Raw genomic sequence first — 20,095 nt, forward strand, 5'->3', positions numbered from 1 at the left:
TTTCAGCTGTTGTAGGCAACCAGCCAGGTTACTGGATACATTGCAATGCCAAATCCACAATACTGAGCCCACAGCCAAAAATTCAAATGTAACTTCAGACGTAATTCTAGCTGCCTCACAACCAATGGTTTTAAAAGATTTAAAAGATTTTTAGAATTCTACATTAATATTAAAAAAAAAAAAAAAAAAGTAGGACTCCTATAAATTTTAAAGGGTTAATAAAATTGGGTCTGGCAGCTCAAAACTAGTTACTTCAGGACAGAGGTCTAACTGGCACTATGTGAGCTCCAAATTTTCATTTATTTATTTTCACACCTGTGAGATTATCTCATTAAAAAGAAAAAAAAAAAAAAGAAGTAACCAGGTGGCAGATACAACCACATCGCTCTGTTTTCGGTAGACAAGCTCACATAAAAATCATTTGGTTCAAAACACTCATAATATTAATTTAGAAATTTAGCAAAACATGTAAAGCACCCTTTCATTGAGGACTAAATGCAGAGACAAATGTGATTATATCACCATAAGATGTAATTTCCTCAATAAATAAAACATGTAAAATAAAACGTAGAGAAATACTCCCCTATCAGAGGAGAGTGTGTTAGCAAAAGGGCTCTTTCCTGCTGTAGTCCCCTTACAAACCACAACCATCAAAAGGCTATGAGTAGCACCCCACCTGGGAGCTACCTCCCCACCTACAAGAGCAGTCCCTGTGAAACTAGACCAGGACACCCAAAGGGCCTCTTTTGCCCAGGTGGCATGGTCCGAGCAGCACGGCGGAGGGAAGGTGGCCCCCATCGAACAGAGCCGGCAGGAGCTGCCCGGGACCGTGGCGGTGAAGTGAAAGGATACAGCTGGAAGCAGGGCTCAAAGCCTCCCCCAAAACCCAGGCGCAGCCCCGCGCCCGGCACTAGCTGGCTTTAAAATGCTGTAAGCGGCGCTTTGGCTCGGGTGTTCGCGTTGCAAACCGCGGCGGGGAAGCGGTGGGCACGGCGCTCCCCTACCCCAGCAGGCTGGGTGCCCTTAGGCTGCTCCTCTTTAATGCCCATCACAGGTCTGCTCATGCTCCTTCTTTTAGCACAACCTTACCTATAGAAACAGTCTGCAAAACCTCATCGAAAGAAAAGGAGCTTGTAAAGTTCGGTTGAAATACAGCTCGACCAGCCTAGAGCAAAGCAAGCAGGGTCTGCGCTCACCAAGTGAGTTGTTGTGACTAGTGCACAATAACTGTATCAACACAGATGTCTTTCTGTTCAGCTCGGAGGAAATGACTTACAGAGTCTGTTTTCACTTGGGAGCTTTCTCCAAATTACGCTTTCGGTGCCGTGGCCGTGGCTGCTGTGCCCGTCACACTGCTGCTGAGCCCAGGGAGTCACAGGGTCGCGTCCCTAGCGCCTGGGGCATCTCTGGTACAAACACGCGGGCAGTCCCCATGCGCTCACTTCATAGTGACCAGTCCCGCCAGGCTGCTCTCACCACCCTCCCTCCACTCTGTCCCCACACCTTTGTAGTAGCACACACTCAGGTGTCCATGCAGAGCTCCTTACCCACTGCCACTAATGTGGTCAGTTTTTTAAAGCAGGCAACTTTTGCTTCATTTTTCAAGCAACAGCAGCTGCAGCTTTCCCCACTCTGCCACTGCTGTGACAGGAGGGAAGGACAATAAAACTGAACCGTTGCTTAAGGAGGGACTTGGAATAGCTTTACCCCGTAAGGTGCCATTTCTGAGCTCCTGAAAGAAGTGTCATCGAGCAGAGCAGTAATGCTATAATATGGCTTAACCAGCAACAACTACGTTACTCCTGAGGCTTCACCCCAGAGCAGCAACAACAGCAAAGGAACAGAAGCACATCTCGTGGTCCAAACCACATGGCTAACTGCCATGCTGACAGTACCCTTCCTACAACTACTGATCAGGAGTTAACCACTTTGATGTTGATCAATGAACTAACAGCATTTGTGGTGGAAGTGTGGATCACAGGTTTTTTGCAAGCTTTATGAGTCCTAAAAATGTTCTCTCTTCCCCTCCCTTCCACCACAATGGCAGATAGACATCAGCAGGACAGTGGGATCAAAGCAACTACAAGATGACACTGCTTCTGAGGACAGGGACATGACTCTGAGGGACTGAAAATGGTTGGTCGTTGACTAGCTGTGCTTGCCTCGAACTGTAACTGCTCTGGGTTGGATGGCAGCTGTGAGAGCAAGGAAAAGAGCTCTGCAAAGTCCAGGTGGCAAACGACGTGAAGTGCTTAGCAGCCCTTAGGAAAATCTCTCTTAAAAGCATGCTGAGCACATGCATTGAGGAAAGGCTCAAATGCTTTAAAAAGCTTTGGGAAAAGACTTGGGAAATCTTTCTGAAAGCCTTGGGAAAAAAAGTTGTTTACTGTTCTGTGTGTCTTCTAATAGCTTGGTGAGCAGGGCATTACTGTGGATTCGGATTTCTGCTGCACCGTTGTGGTTTCTCAACGTTTCTCAACGAGTATGCCTTCACTCTTGTTAAACAGACAGTGGTGTGATTTCAGTTTGAGACATGCAAATCCCTGCACAGTGACAGTGTTTGCAGAATTACTGAGGCAAGGAGTTTTCCTTTTGCAAGGATGGTTTTGTTTTCCTTCTGTACTTCATAAATATCTAGAAGTCCCCATCATTAGGGCTACTACAATGTCCTGATGTAATGTTATTTAAAAAGCAAAAGTACTTTTAAAATATTAAGCTTCTTTTATACATCTGTATAAATTTTACAGCCAGTAGGGGGCTGGGCTTTCCATTCAGGGAAATTATTTGTCTTCAGGATGAAAAAAAAAACAAACAAACAACACTTTGTAGAAAAGCAGCAAGTTGGAACCAAAATTTTTTAATTTCCCTAGAATTTCACATGCAGAAATTCTATGCAAACATGGGGAGTGCAGAAAGGAAGGGATGTTTCAGGGCTTCAGTTCTGTTTCCAGAAGAGCTTGGTGTTACTTGCTGTTCCCATCTTTTCTCTCCTTCCTCTTAGAAAGGAGAGTTAGAAAAGACCCCTGTTGACTGGGGTGGCGTAAAATCAATCGCACGTCTGGGTTGCAGGGATTGGAGCAGTTGTCTGAGCCTTTTCTTTGGTAATACCGTGGGGACTCAGTGAACTGATATGCCATAGTGATCATTTTGGATTAAAGGCACGCAGCTCCCAGAATGGTTGATTTTGTTCTACTGGAAAGGAAGGAACAGCGGTGAAGAGTTCTTGTGGCAAACCACCACTCTCTAGGAGGAAGTCTCCACTTCAGGAAAGACTGAAATTTCAGGCGCACATGTAGTGTAAAGTACCAAAGCGAGAAAGAAAAATATACAAGTTGGATGGCAACTTTGATAGTCCATTTTTCCAGCAGTTATTCACCTATTTATGCTTCATCATCACATGGTCCATGTCCGTTCTCTCTTTGGAGCCAGTGGTGTTAATCTGGGTGAGCTCTTGAGTCCAAAAAGCCCCTTCTCTGCAATCTTTCTGGACAGAAGGAAACATCTCTACTGGTTCCTTGTCACAGACAGGCTCTTCCTCTTTTTCCTTTTCATGCCCATCAAACCCTCTTCACCCTATTCAGCTCTTCTTCATTTCTCAGAGGCTTCTGTGAGTTCAGTCACTGATCATTTCCTCAGTTTACTTCTCTTCCCTCTCTTGCTGCGGGCAGAAACAACAAATGTTTTTCTTATTCTCAATAGAGAACCTTGTGTCTGAGAAAAATATTACAGACATTCTTCACTGTCTGGTTTCCATATGAGCAAATGTGCTGCTTTTCCTTTCTCCAGAGCTTTTTTCCAGTTTTGAGAGATTTTGGGGATGGTAATTCATTGCACCACTGAAAGTAACAGTGAAATGTAATACAGACCTAACATAAAGTTGTCTTTCTTGCAGTTGATATTGTTGTCTTGAAGGTGGATGGAGGGACCAGCAAAATAACTGAAAAACACAGGAACAGTATTTTAATAAGCCTTGGTTATGAGAAGAGAAACCAAGAGGCAGGGGAGCCATGGGCTCTCTGTCTGGCAGACCAGCTTGCAAGGTGGGCTATGGATTGCTGGCAGACACTTTTAACATGTTTTGGGGAGATTTTAACTGGAGGCTGGGGAGCAGAACTCTGTCAGGTACCTCTTTGTGCTGTGTGGTTTTGATCCTGCCACGCTTGATGAGACACTGGGCAGACCAGTCACATTCACAATGATGTGTAGATCAATAACATAGTTATTGACCAAAGTCCTGCCCAGCTTCACAGAGGTCCATGCTTTGTCTCCTGCTTCCCTGTGAGGCAGCTGCTAAATCCTCAGTTTTAAAGCAGTGCTATATTATGCCTTTAAACTAACAATAAAGTTTTAACTCAAAGTTTAAACAAAAATATCTGCATTTTGACACCTGGGCTCCAAAGTTTCTTGGATTTTTAGGTATACTAAGAAAACTGGCAGGTACAAGATCTCAGCATGACTCCAGTAGCTCACATGACCAGAAGGCTTAATGTCACAGTAGAAAAAAGGCTGGGTATGATGGGTGTCAGAGAGTGCAGCAACAAAACGGATCATATGCGAACAATTAAAGAAGACCTGGTCCATCCCATTATCAGAGAGCAAAAAGCAATAGAAGATAGACAGGTAAACACACAGTCCAGGCTTGGACAAGAGCAGCATAGGAAGGTATTTTAGCCCACAAGTCAAGGCCCATGGCCAGGTAGGACAGGGCTGTGGGAAGCTGGAGACCAGCACTGCTGTGGCATTGGGGACTGACAGCCCTGGAGGGCTGGAGTCCCGGGCCATAGGGATGGGTGGTGGGAGGCCCTGGGAAGGCAGTCAGGGCCATTAGATCCTGGCGGTGCCTGACAGAGAGGAGGAAAACAAGCTATGGCTTCCCAGTGCCTTCTCCCCTTTCTCCCAGGAAATCCATGTGTGCTAGAGTTTCAAAGTCAGAAATAACAAAATGAAGACCATCTCTAATTTTACCCCAGAACCCTTGTGCATGTGCATCCTGATGCAATGCTTCATTACACAATCACATTGTTGCCTCTGCTTTCTTCTTCACTCATCTGCTTCCTCATTCAGGAAAGATGAAATCTATAAAATGATTCTTCAGTCTTCTCTTTTCTCACAGGCACGCCAGAGCTTTCTTTTTCTGTGCATTTTTTGAAGCTTCCTCTGAGGAAACATTTGATATACTAATGGGATTTTCTGTGGCATCTATCACTACAAATGAGTGGAATGGATCATCTCCAGTCTTTAAGAGAGGTGGTGTAAAGGGAGTGCGGTAAAGATCTAAGAAATCTTGAATGGAATGGAAAGGGTGAATCGGAATCTGCTGTTTACTGTGTCTCTGATTCAAGAGCTAGAGGTTCTCCAGTGAAACCACTAAAAGCTGGTCTGAAATCAAACAGGACATGGTTCACCATGCAGCAGCCAGAAGACAGTGGAACTTTTTGCTTTTCAAATGATGTTACAGGTGAAGCAGTTCAGATGGGTTTCAGGAGAGACACTTGGAAGAGCGATCTATTGAGAATCACTAGACTGACACAACAGGACAGATCCAGGAAGCCTTCTGAGTCAGAGCCCTGAGGAATACTTGTATTAAAGTGTCATAAAGGCTCTCTCTGTTCTTGTTTTTCCCTGCTCATCCATCTGTGGTCACTATAGAAGGCAGGATGCTGGGCTGGATTCATCCTACCTTTCACAGATACAAATAAATGTATTTTTAAAACAGATCTGTGAGCTATTGCAGCAATATTTATTGCCTGATGACAAGCCATCATAGTAAAACAACAAGGTCATCCTAGCACTTTCCCCACCATCAACTAATCTGCACCTTGCACAGCCCATGACCTATTTCTCAGTTTTCTGCAGAGAGCAATCAACCTTCTTTCTTCCTCCAAAGACTTTACTGCTGCAATAGGTTGAAATTCATGAAAAGCAGGGAGTGGGATAGAGGCAACTGGATCTTCTAGTGAGGTCCCTACTCAGCTGTGACATTTAAGAGGCACTATATGTCTTTGAGGAAATACATGTTTTCTATACAGAGAGGGATGCATTTGACAGTGCCAAGTACAAAACCCACGACTGCTGTTTTTCAATGAGTCCATGCACACATCTTCAATATAGCCGTGCTTCAGGATGTATGATTCTCAGCCTGGTCCAGAGTGAAAACTGGGAATGCAAGAGGCTCTGTAACTTTTTTATTGGCAAGTCCCATCTCCATGATCAAAAAGATCTGCAAGGACATCTGTCATCTGGCCTACCTTTTGAAGGGACAGATGTTTCCAATAGAGAGATGAGTTATAACTACAGTAATTTAATCCCATCATCCTCTGAGGACATGAAGTGATCTGGGCACACCAGCACCAAACATGCCACTCATCTGCATAATGACCACATGTTTATGAAATCTCCTGCCTAGTTCTGAGGACAAGCAAACTGCTTTCTGCTATTGAATGTTACTTTTATGTACTTTTACCTACTTGACTCCTTAATCAATTCAAATAATTGAACAGTCCCCATCCCTCTGCTTCCTCTTTGCAGATAGCATATTTCCTCTACCACCATAACAACAGGCAGCTTTCTGGCCACAGTGACTAGACCATGAAGATATTCCATGCCTTCATTTTTAAAGAAAGGAAAATCCTTGTCTGTAAAAAAACCCAAACCCCTTCTCTTCTGAATTCATTATCAATGGGTTATAGTAAGAAGAAAAGTTGCTTTCAACTTCAGGTCTGGCTATCTTTCTTCCACTGACTCAGAAAAATAGGTACTCCAGCACATCATGGGATAGACAGCAGTGATGGTGGGCTACATACTGGATTGGACTTCATGAGACCCCTGTGACAAATTTGTTCTTAGAACAGACCACATACTTAAAATACAGAAGCAGCTATTGCATTAGAGATTTCCTGCATTGTAAAATGCAAACAAGCAAATTCATAGAAAGATTATTGGCCAGAGGAAGCCCCAAAAGACAGGCTTCACTTAACTGACCTCTGGGGACAGATAAAACACTAATAAGTCTGACCAGCCCTTATTAATGGGGTAAGAAGATGGTAATTGGAGTATCATCAGAAACATCCTTTCATTACTGTGGCCAGATCAGGTTAACCATAGGTCTCTCCAAGCCATGGTAGGACAGGCTCCCCTGTCATTATTGCTTCTTTCCTCCAGAGTCTTTCTGAATCCTCGCAGATTAAGGTCTCTCTGTTTCATGGCCCATGACAGATAACTCAGAGAAAAAGACAATTATAAACATTGGCTATGTTCTGGGACAAATTTTAAGGGATCTGAGAAACAAAGAGCATTCTTGTAGCACTAACATGCATCTGTAGGAGAATGGTAAATAAAAATGTGGGCTATTAGCCCAGCTCAAGGGATACTTACCCATTTGCAAGTTAAACATTGTCCATTTTCACAGTCTATAGCCAAACATAAATAGGATAGCCAAATAGCAGAATAGCAAAACATGCAAACAGAAAAGGAAGAAATCCTGGCTCTTTCAGCCATCCTTAGAGAGCCTTCGATGGCCTCATTTTTAGCAGCTTTTACTTCCTTCCTACCTTCCAGACCACTGTTGCCAGCCCAATGCCAGTCACAGTGTTGTGTTTCACTGCAGTAAATGTGAGGATGTATCCTGTCTGTACCACAGTTTTGAAGAGCCATGCCCTGTGTGAAGAAGCAAAAGCATCATAACAACAGGCTGGGACATTGGTGCATGGTGCTGTAACCTGTGTTGTTTAAAGCAGTGCCAGTAAGGTGTTGACTGCAAACATGCTGGCAAGATCTCTCTTAGGTTATTCTGGAGGGCAAGGACCTGAACCCATAGACTTCAAAGGATACTGTAGTCACAACAGGAAAGTACAGTCAAAATACCAAGGAGTTTTGAAAGCACATGGAATACAGAGTTTTTAGCCAGTGCTTAGGATATTGTAGCATTTTGGGTTATAAAAATTGCCCAGCGTAACATGGAACACCTGTGTGTGAGCTGTGGCTATAATCTAGGCTTCTGAAGCAGCAATTATTCATATGCATCACTCATCCTTTCTTTGATCACCATGTCCTCTGATGAATCCCCTCTAAAATCTGTTCTTTCTGGACTAGGCAGCCTGCTACTCTGAGTGGGAGGTCTCAGCTGCCCCTGCTGGGACACTGGGAAGGGGGAGGGCCATGACCTACCATGACAATAACCCTCGCTGGTCCAGCTGGGACTAACCTTCCTGCAGATTCCAGATGATTTTCACCACGATTATTTTTTTATTCTTTCAGTGTTAACTGTTGTCAGTTGATGCCAGATGTTCCTTTGGCATGGAGAGTTATGCCACCTGGGATTTTGGGATTTTCATATCCACAGTCTAGGCAGGAGCATCAAAGCAATAAATACTAACTCCATGTAGGAAAAAAAAACCTGGGGAGATACATTATCAAACATTCAGATGATTGATATACTTAGGAGTAAAATTCACAAGACTCTGCAAGGAACATTAATGTAGTTATTGATTTAAGGATCAATAGGTAAAAGAAATGTATATCAGGCTGAATTAGACTGCAAAAACCCATGCATAAACCTCTCTAAAGCTACCGGACCCATAAATTTACAAAAGGCTTGCTAAACTTCTTTAAGAAGTGGTGGGCCTGCCTGACACAGTGTTTGGGAAAATGTAACCACACATATTTGCCAAATCTTTCTTTCCTCTTTCTGCTACTGTATAACACTGCAGTGCACCTTGCCATAACCCAGGGAGATAGTTATTAAAAACAGGTCCCTATCTTCAGCACAGTACATCTTGATTTGAGTGGTGACTTGACATGCTAATGTAATAAAATGACAGGAACATTTTACCCCATATACAGGGTCAGCACAGTAGCGCTGGGGAGCACATTGAAGCTCCTTGCTAGTACCAATATAAAGAACAGCTACCTAAGAAGTCAAGGATGTGAACTAGGGTGTTGGGCTGATCAGCTCTGATGCTTTTCAGCTTGTGATCCCAAGGCTTCTAGATGCTTCTCAGGGGACCCACAGGAGGTGACCTAGAAAGGCCACATTTAATTTAGTAGAATCCTCTCTCTGAGGATCCTTAGATCTGAAAACCACTGTTCTGCCAGCTTCAGAGTGGTATGGAGACAGTGTGGACTATCTGCAGCATGCAGCTACCAGGAGCCCCAAGCAAAAATTGTGGCTAAGTGACAGTGCAGGGCAGCTTGAGACACTGTGGTAGCACCGCATGTGGTTTAGAAACCACATGTGTGGCTGCTAAGGAAACAGAATAAGCCTGCCTCAAGAGACAACTCTTAGGATCCAAAAGCAAGTTTAGCCTTCAGATACAGGTGGCAGGGCAAATCTTAATCAACAGGTATGGGTGTTACAGTGAACAGATTCTGAGCTTAGCAAAACTGGAATTTCACAGCTGACTTTAGTGGAGTTACACCAAATTTATAGCAAAAATGTTGAAAGCAGATTTTGTTTCAGGATGTGGTCTGTTTAGCTAGAATATACTATTGAAAAGTAGGTGGTCAATGTGTAAATTTAGCATGTACATGAAGTCACATATGAGACTCTGGTAGGCTTAGAACACAAAGCAAAAATGTAAATATAACTTTTCCCCCTCGAGAGACAAGAATATTGCTCCATTTATAAAAGGTTTTTATCATTGTGTTACATAACTTTGTCACACTGATATATTAGAAGTAGTAGCTGAACCACTTTGATTAGAAGGCTATCATGCCAAAACCCTAATCCCCAAGTGAGGTTCAGAGTATGATTGTGGAGACATTATTGTAGATACACTCCTAGTGAAATCGTTCTGAATTTAACATAGGTCAGGCTATGACTTTGCTTATGGAGCTTTAGTGTATTTGGAATTCCCTAACACCATTGCAAACTGGAGAATAAGATATATCATTCATCTGGTTGCCTTTGAAAGACCACTTCAACAAATGCAATCAATAGTATGACAGCAGTCTTCAGTCCAAGCGTTTTGCCACATGACCTTGATTTATGCCCTTATCAGGCTGGCACCCCAGTACTGGCAATTCAGAGTAAATCCACTGTGATAATTACCTACCTGAATTTATTCCACAAACATGACATCCTGCACTCACCCTAGAAATATTTTTTTCAGTCTTCATTGACAGACATTAATGTTATATATTTTCAAAAGAGTTACAGCAAATAATATTTGTTTTGTTATTAAAGAATTAGTAACTTCATGTTAAAAGTTTTTATTTAACCAATGTTCACTTTTCAAGTCATATTTACCAGTTTAAAAAGTTAGGGACAAAAATTTTTTTTGTCAAATTCAACCCCTGCGAATTCCATTGCTGTGAGAAAAGCTGAGTGGCGATGAATGTTTCAACCTTTGCAGTGTTATATCCAAAGCTATGGGCTTGCTGAAAACAATTCTATATCTTCATTGTTCCTGCAAGCTCTTAAAACTGAGGTATAGGGGTAGCTGGGCAGCCTCAAGTAATATAAAGGGGACATTTCCCCTTCATGCTTCATTCCTGCTTTCTTGCAACTCCTTTAATTCAAGACTAAGCCTGATCTTGTTCTGTTCTTTCGAACGTTTTTTCAGATCCAACATGGTGTGTAAATACAGTGCTTAATAGATGTATGTGTGCATGTATATGCATGTATAGACACAGAGGCACACACACACGTATGCATGCACACACACACAATTTGTAATACAACTGTTGAAAGACAAGTTAAAACAATGCTTTTTGGTTCACCACTTTGAACTGCAGAAATATGACAATATGAATAACAGACAGTAATCCTACTCTTGCCAAACTAGTACCCTCCCTATGTTTCACTGGATTCTGTCATAAATCCAGTCTTTTCGGAGAACTATTTAGCTATCACTGCTTAGATGCTTAACTCTTAGGAAAAATCAATTGTGATGAGCACTAAAAGCATTTTTAAAAAATAATAATAAAATTCTCTGGAGAAACCCTAATGTTTTTCTCAAACTTTTCTTGCCAAAATGCTTATGAGAAAGGAAGACTGTAAGTCCCTTGCCTTCACATGTTTCTTTGTTCTGATACACAGGCATGTCACTAGTAAGAGATGCCTGTGTCATGACGACGAGTGGGCTGACCCATTACTATCTAGCCTCACATTTGGCTTGTGAACAATAGTAGGAACTGAGCCCATAGAAAATATCTCACTCTCGCCAGCCTGACGCATTGTTTGAGCTGGGAAATCAAGGCAAACTGCTACATTCTTGGTTAAAAATAAGAGGCCTTTGAATTTTCTCTCTACTCTGAACTTTCCACCAAGGGTAGACTTTTGTCATTGTGGCACATCTTTTGAGGTCTGAATATAGCTTAGCTTTTGTGTAGGGCTTTCTGTACTTAAAGAATTCTGCAGCACTGGAACAGGCTCAGGCCTGTTAATAAAAGAAGTATGTGTCTTATCGCACCAGAGATCAGCATCCTACCATACCCTAATGTGGGGGCTTGGTTACGATGGACACCAGACTGTTACCACAGGTGCCTCAGCCCAAGGCAGCTCCCTTCTCCTGGAGGAAGTCTAATCTTGGTTCATATTTAGCTCCAGAACACCACTGATTGCAGCCACACCTGGGCTGAAGCTGTCCCATCTATTCTTTTGATTTTGCATCCTCCACAAATCCCTCACAATGAATGACTCAGACTTTCCACCAACAACAAAGGCATCTAGAAGGTCACAGTTCACTGTCATACTGCAGATGATAAAATCAGTTAAATTGCATGTCTACAAAGTACAGTACTGCAAGGACCCAGGGATATTTACAGAGAAGGATATATACAGAAGGTAACTTGTACTAAATGTGCACGATGTGTTGAGCTTGTTATTTGTCAATCCCTCAATAATGGGATTTTCCTTTATGGTAACTACATGTTCAAATATTATTTCTTTATTTTAATTTTGGTAGAGAAATATCATTTGAAATTCCACCCAGCAACAAGATAGAATAATTCTATTGCTATGTTACTTGCCATGTTATAATACCTCAGTTTAGGATTTTGACTGACGTCAAATACATATATATAAATATATGCATATTAAAAAATAGATTAAAAATATATGTCAATGGACACTTGCAACATGTTATATGTACTAGCACACTCATAATTATCACATGCATTAACAAAAACCAACAACGAATCTGTAAGTTTGCAGCTTATCTGAATTACCAAAAGATCTGAGGGACCCTGATGCTGCAACCTTTTAACTCCCACTGATTTGTTAGGAGCAAATTGAGGTGAGTTTTTTGTTATAGTATATATATTTTTCATCTTTATGCACTGAAGTATTTACTCTATAGTGAGTTAAATTTGGTTTATAAAATGCAGCAAAATCTTTCTTTCCGTTAAGCTAGTCTGGGCTGCTTTACTTGAATTTAAATAAGATGTTCCATCATACATCACTCTCTTCTTATGGTTCAGGTTTTCCCCTGAAACCTGAAGACCTGATGGGACCAATCTTGTGTTAAAGTGAAGCATGTGCACCAGTGTATTGCTTCTTAATGTATTGCTTGTACTGGAAGTATTCAGACTGTGTAGAACTGCAATTTGAATGTGGAGGAAGCTGGAAAACATGGGACTCAGAACTCAAATCCTTCCTACCCCTGTTATGAGGAAACCCCACAAGCATGAGCCACAAACAAGGGTAGCAAACTCTAGATGGGAGACAGCTGTTTGCTTCCACTACCCTCAGTGATGAACAATTCTAGATTATCTGGTCTATTTTCAGTTTAGATTCAGTGGTAACTAGGTTGTACTCATTCATTCCCAGGGTAGTATCCTCTGACTTGCACAGTTCTTCTTCCTCAGTGTTTACCCTTGTTACCCTCTGAAACCACATCTGGTTGAGCTGAACAAGACACTTTCTGGCCTATGCTGAAGGTATGAATATTTCCTTGGCCATATTAAGGTCTTCTTTCCTGAACATCTCCCAGTATATATTAATCTTTTTCACTGTGTCAGAGTTGTTCTGAGTACTCTGCATAAGGTCTCAGTTTATACAATTGCATAAATACTTCCATTTAACCTAATTGAAATAGACAACCTATAGATCTTTCTTTAGATGCGTATTCATTTTTCATCATGATGATGATGATGATGTCACAGTAGTGGTCTTTAGACACCCAGTGATGGACAACTGACTAAACCAGCCTGGCCTTTCTCTTCATCTTTTGTCAGCCACTGATGGACCTGCACTTACTGAAGGAATTCTTCCTAGTCTCTAAGTCCCTTGCCTTTGTTGCATCAGACTTCTGTTAACTGAGCCCTTGCTTTATGGCAGTTCAGTCCTACTGTGAGCACCAGTTTCTTTCTGTCACCAGTGTATTTCATAAATAGTTTCTATTCTTTGGACATAATCATTAACAGAAATGATAAATGCAGTCAATCGCTAATCCACAGTTACACAAATCATCTCCCTATAGTCCGAGCAGTCTCCTGTGAAGTAGAGCCACTACTGTTGCTCTTAAGTTGGTTTCTTCCCTCTGATTTTCCTGCATCATCACACCGAATTCCACATATCACTATGTCCATCACTTTACTGAAATCTACATGGATTTCCTTTATTCCAATTCCATTCTCTAAAAACATTGAATATTTTAGAAAATAAATATACCAAGAACAATCTATCTTTCATATCTATTTCTCCCACTCTTGTGTACTTTTATATCTCTATATCTTTCACAAAACACTGAGTCCTTGTAGGTAACTGAGATCATCTTAATAAAATTTTGTGGATCACTTTTCTCCTTAAAGATCGCTACTTTAAAAAAAAATTTTTTAATCATATGGTATTGCCATCTGTTGTAGTAGATGCATTAAAACTATTGCCACTGGCTTGATTTTCTCAGTTACTGGGCTTCCTTGAGAGCTGAGCTCTTTGCCCTTTGGTTTCACCTTATACATGACAATTTCTCTTTCCACACCTATTCTCATAATCATTCTTCATTTTGCCTCTGTGTACTGTGGCATCATCATTAATGATGCTGAGACAAATACTCAGGTAGTTTTGGGCAGGACCTAGATTACCTTTAATTGCAACCACTTCTTATGTTTTATAAGGTATCCACTTCTTTTTTATTGTTTATATGGCCAAGGTACCGTTTACTATTTCCCTGAAATTCTTTGGCAGCTTCTACCTAAGCTTGACTTCTGACATTTTTCACCATTCTATATGTCTTCTGTCTGGAAAGACATTTTTTCTTTTTCTGTTCCTCATAGGCTCTCTCTTTACACATAATACTAAGGACTTCTCAGTTAACTGTGAATGGAGTTAGGAAATAATTTTTCCCTTTGGGATACATACTTAAGATAATTTCTGGAACACTGGCTTAAAGGAACTCCAGTTACCTGGAGTAACAGTTCCACAGCTACCTGACTGAACTATTTTGGCTGAATGTGTGTTTAGACTTCAAATCAGCTGAGTAGCATCAATATTTTAAATATTTCAGCAGAGCTTGGCTTCCCATTGAGCTGTACTATTAGGTGTCTTAGTAACAAATGAAACAGTAAACAGAAGTTCAGTGATTGCTCCAACCAAAGACCTTAAAATCTAAATGGCATAATTTTAAAAAAAAGAAAATACAAATCAGGAGTATGGATACTGAAACAGACCATTTTATCAGCTTCTTTTTTAAATGTTTAATAGTCTTTAAAAAGTCTGAAAACTAAAGCAGAAACACAGGAAAATAAATAAGATTATTTGTACTGTATATTTTGGAGGATCATCTTGCTGTTGCAGTCTGCTTGGTGAATGTTGTGATATACTGGGAGGGAAACAAATAATTCCATAGGAAAATAATAGAATTAATTTGTCCTGAATTTTTACATCAAACTGTTCATCAAGATCCATCTACAAATGGGGTGGGGGTGGGGGCTGTGTGTGTGTAATTCCTATATCAAGCCTACTGACTTGATCTGCCATGTCAAGATCAGAGTATTTTCCTGTGACTTTGCTGAGAGCCACCATGAGAGGGCCATTTGCCTGCAACCCTCCTTCCAGGGGGTCTCCTGCCCACTCTCCCTGCACAGCCTGCTCTCATAATCCATTGTGATTCTAAACAATATTTTCCCAATTCACAAACCCTGTAATATTCTTCCAGTGGGAAATCTAACGATGGTTCTTCTTGTGGACTTCAGCAAGTAGGTATGCACTTAATTAGGCACTAAGAAACATGCTCTGGGAAACAAATGAATTTGAATTTCTTCTGATTTCCCTGGAGGGCCTTTCCTTTTGCTCATCTTTGCTGACAGAGGCTGCAGTGTGTAACTTGGTTCCTCCCTGGAGCTAGCTAGTTTAGTTGAGCAGCAGGAGACCACAGACTGAATGGCACTAGAAAAAACAGCAATGTAAGCAGGAATGTTTTACCCTATCCTATGTATTATTCGGTATTTTACCACTGTTGAGTAAAATCAGCCCTCAGTTGCTATATTTAAAAAATTACCATACAGGAATCTAGAAGAAAAAAAATTGTGACACTGAATAATAATAATAATAATAATAATAATAATAATAATAATAATAATAATAATAATAATAATAATAATAATAATAATGATGTTGAAGAGAAGATCAGTAAGTGTTGGGACCAGTTATACCGTAAGATTTACTTTATGGCATCCTCCAAATACAAGGGATTTCTTCCATCATGGAATGAGTAGGGATTCCTCTCCAAGTAGTCCCAAAATCTGAGCAGGGAAACGTCAACGCAGAGGCCAGAACACACACATACCTGTGTAACCTCCCTGCAGCACAGGTACAGCAAGAGCTGTCCCACCAGAAACTCTCCGCCTACATTTGTACCAACTCTGCAACACCTCCTCAGAGGTGAGCCCCGAGCCACCAGACCGGTGACCGAGGTCTGTTGACTTCACATCCTTTGGAAGAGGCTGGCAAGGAGTCCTTGTGCACAACCTTCACTCTGGGAAGGCTCAGTTTAAGTGCGATTTCTGACTTAGGCACAACGTCGTGTCACTAGATGGCGACGGATACCTTCTGTACTGTGCAAAATAGCCAAATGCTGTCTCAAAACAAGGAAAACCGAGAAGCGAGAAGCGAAGAGAAACGGAGAGAAAAAGAGAGAAAGAGAGAAAGAAAAGGTTGAAGTTGCATTACGCTATAGTTTTTAATAATACAGCCATATGTAATTTCTCAAAAAAATATTCTTGTTTTCTCTCCAAGCTTAAGTACGGAGGTAATATCTCAGATTTCTTTGCTAATTCTTTTGTTTGCATACAGTATTTCTCTTACTACATCCACCTTTAAAACTGGTCACACAACTTCCTTTCTTGATTGTAAATCTTAACTATTTTTGTCAACATTAGCATATTGTCCTCAGACAGAAGCACAGCCTTGTTAAATACAAGTCATCAATGAATCCATTAAGCATGAACCTAATTTGATTGCACAGTTTGGTCTATGCTATCTGTATAACCTCTCTCCCCCCTTCAGTTACCAATTTTCATTAAAATCTAACTAAAAAGATATTTAAAACATACTAGCTTTTCCAGCATGCAAATACAGCATTTCAAACTTCCAAAACATTTGAAAGTTGCTCACTTTACAACTATTTTGTATTTTGAAGAAGATTTGCTTTTTCCTGTTAAAAACAGTTCATAAGGAAAAATGTTTTAAGAAATTCTTGAGCACAATTAAATCTTTTTCCTTCCAGCATTGGCTTGTTAATAAAGGCGTGTCAGGAGAGTTCTCAGTAAATTTAGAAACTTTTTTTGAATGATAGAAAAGAAGATTGCTTCATATGGGTGGAGACATGAAGTTTCACTCAATGTTACCCAAGTGAACTAAATCACTGCTGTCTGCAAATAAACATAAATCATTAATGTTTTTGACAACAGAATATCCTTTCCCTGTGTTCTGAGTCACTTTATCTCACCACAGCATTTTAAGTATGTTGAGCTCAGCAGTTTTCTAAAGTGATTGATAAACATGAAATACTGGTAGCTAACTCCACGACAAAACTGAATTTGTATTTGTAAATGAACTGTACATGCAGATATGCAAAAAATTAAAGGAGGAAAAGATCTTAAATGTGTGGAAAGTACTCAGGTAACCGTGATGGTGAACCTCGTGTGAATATTCAAATACTATGTGGGTTGTCTGCAGTGATCCAGACCCAAAGGGTGGTAGCCAGTGGCACAAAGTCTAGCTGGAGGCCAGTAACTAGTGCTGTACCCCAGGCAATACTGGGTCAGCTCCTATTCAACATTTTCATTAATAACCTGGGTGATGGAGCAGAAAGCACCCTCAGCAAGTTTGATGATGACATAAAGCTGGAAGGAAAGGATGATAGGCCAGAGGGTCATGCTGCCATCCAGAGGGACCTCAACCAGATGGAGAAATGGGCTGACAGGAGCCTCATGAACTTCAACAAGGAGAAGTGCAAAGTCCTGCACCTGAGAAGGAACCACCCCATGCACCAGTATATGCTGGTGGCCGCCCAGCTGGAAAGCAGCTTGTCAGAAGAGGACCTGGTGGTCCTGGTGGATGCCAAGTCAAATATGAGCCAGCAATGTGCCCCTGCCACAAAGAAGGCAAAAAGTATCCTGGACTGCATTAGATAAAGTATTACCAGCAGGTCAAGGGAGGTGATCCTTTCCCTGCACTCAGCACTGGGGAGATCACACCTGGAGTCCAGGTTTGGGCTCCTCAGAACAAGATATAAACAGAGCTACTGGAGAGAGTCCAGCAAATGCCTACAAAGGTGATAAAGGGCCTGGAGCAGCTCTCCTATGAGGAGAGGCTGAGAGAACTGGGACTGTTCAGCCGAGAGGAGAGAAGGCTCAGGGCAGTCTTATTAACATATATGAAAGCCTGAAGTGAGGGTGCAAAGAGAATGGAGCCAGGCTCTTTTCAGTGGTGACCAGTGACAGAGCCAAAGTTAATGGACACAATCTAAAACACAAGAGGCTCTGAATGAACATCAGGAAACAATTTTTTTTTTTTAACTGTGAGGGTGACCGTGCACTAACACGGGTTGCCTAGAAAGGTGGTGAGGTATTAATCCTTGGAGATATTCAAAAGCCCTCTGGAATCAATTCTGGGCAACTGGCTTTAGGTGGCTCTGCTTGAGCAGGGGGGTTGGACCAGACGGCCTCCAGAGATGCCTTCCAACCTCAGCCACTCTGTGATTCCGTGATATGAAAGATTCATTACAATGCTTCATTGTGATTATAATCTTTGAAAAGAGTCATCAGTAAATTAATTATACAAATTATAAAGATTGAAGTACATACTTGTTCATACATTTTCTAGCCACATGGTATGCCATGAATACCAGCCTCATTAGGAACCTGTTTGTGCAGTATCCTAAATTGCTCTAGCTCCAGCTTTGGAGTATAAAATACATGTTTAAAAATGGTTGTGGTCAAAATGTTAACATCTTTTTTTTTTTTTTTTTTTTTTTTTTTTTCTGTGCAGAAAAAGAAGCAGCATATAAATTTATGTCAAAGAGCTACATTTCATACTTGATGATACCAAAGATAGATGTTCTCTCAATGACAGAAATTAGCTGGAATCTTGCCTGCCCTCCAGGCAGGCTTGTAACTTGGCAAGAAGACCAGTGTGCTGAATGTGGGTGTCTCTCTTGCCCATGATAGTGTTAGTAGTAAACACCTTTTTAAAAAGATTTAGAAAGACTTTTAAGTGTGCTTACACACAGATGCCTTTACAAAGATCACTGCTGCTCATAGTTTCTAGAGGACAGTTACTGAAGATGTATGCAGAGACACTGACTGTATTTCTGAGGTTCCAAATAACCTAAGTCTGATGTAAAGGGCTAAATGTGTTGTCTCACCACTGATGAGACCAGATAGAGATATCTTTTATAAATAATTGAAGTTACAGTGTTGGTTCTTTCAGTAGAACGAGCTGAACAGATCTGAAATTAATTCTGAAAGCGTCTTATTGTGAAAGGGCCATACTTATTCCACTGTGTATGCAATATTTTCACATAGAATATATTGTAATGACAAATGATACTTTATATTTTGTCAAAGGTTTTTATAAACGCTAATATGAGGATGTGTGTGCCTGCTGAACACCTCCCTTGAGGAGTCTGGCAGGCAACCTTCTGCAGGAGACTAAACAAAGATGCTTCACACTTCCAGGCAGGAAGTTAAATATTTGCTACAAATGTTAACTTCCCACCATGTATCTGCCCATCTTCATGTATTCTTCCCCTTGAGGGAGCTTTTGTTCTCCCAGGTGACAACTGAAATAAAGGTTTCAAAGTTAGATTCTAACAGTTTCACCAGATGTAAAACCAACAGTATAGCAAATTACAGCTGTTAGAAACTAACCACAGGGCTGTCCATGCTGGAGAGCTCAAAGGCCATCAAAACAAGGCTTCTGGTGGCCTTTTTCTCAGGAACCACTTGTCAGAGGGATGCGTGCTGAATTATTTGAGTGATATGGGAGCCTTGCCTAGGCTTCATTTCCTTTTCAGGGAGTGCTCCTTGCTTCCTCCCATCACATGAGTTAAGAACCTTTCACAGGTCAGGTCAGAGAAGTACCCATGCAGGTACTGAGATCTGGAAAATACTGATGTGGAAATGCTGCTTTTCCCTTCCCTCTCCGTGTGTGTGGAAAAGACAGCATGGGAACAAACTACAGCTGTTCAGAAAAAAATCTGCAACAGGTCTAATTTCACATGCAGAGGAATTTCTCTTGCTCTTGTGACACAGTGGAAAGATTTCATTTTTCTGGCATTACTATCAATTAATGCTGTTTGTGTATAATCACCCAGGGGCCTCTGCTCGGGTGTGGTCTCATATCTGGCCGGTGCAAGCTTGAAATCTGATTACCAAGAAGCTCGTGGAATCCCATTATTGACCTGGTATTTAATGGCAGGCTTCTGGTCCAAGCCTTGCTGCTCCTCAGTTGCCAAAACATGAGAAGGGCACTTGCAGCACAAGACTGAATAAGAAAGCAGGATCATGGTCCTTGCCATTCAAGCACAGACTATGATGTCTATTAACCAGTGACTCCCTTTGTTCATCTCAATTGCCTTTACACTTTGTAAAAATGTCAGATAATTCAGCAGTTCGCAAACTTTTTTCTCACTTTCTGCCACCCCCCCCC

At 41.2% G+C, this 20,095-nt stretch overlaps 1 protein-coding gene across 1 annotated transcript in view; it reads left to right on the plus strand.

Moving 5' to 3' along the window:
* Window positions 1-17,346: 17,346 nt before the first annotated feature.
* The window catches only part of SLAIN2 (SLAIN motif family member 2), a 44,305-nt gene continuing 41,556 nt past the window's right edge, over window positions 17,347-20,095 (plus strand). Inside the window, exon 1 of the mRNA XM_026846974.1 lies at window positions 17,347-17,554. Coding sequence (XP_026702775.1) covers window positions 17,347-17,554 — 208 coding nt within the window. The remainder of the gene's footprint in view (window positions 17,555-20,095) is intronic.

Source organism: Athene cunicularia, assembly GCF_003259725.1.
Source record: "Athene cunicularia isolate RWA chromosome 4 unlocalized genomic scaffold, athCun1 chr4_part1, whole genome shotgun sequence".
In the NCBI taxonomy this organism is placed as follows: domain Eukaryota; kingdom Metazoa; phylum Chordata; class Aves; order Strigiformes; family Strigidae; genus Athene; species Athene cunicularia.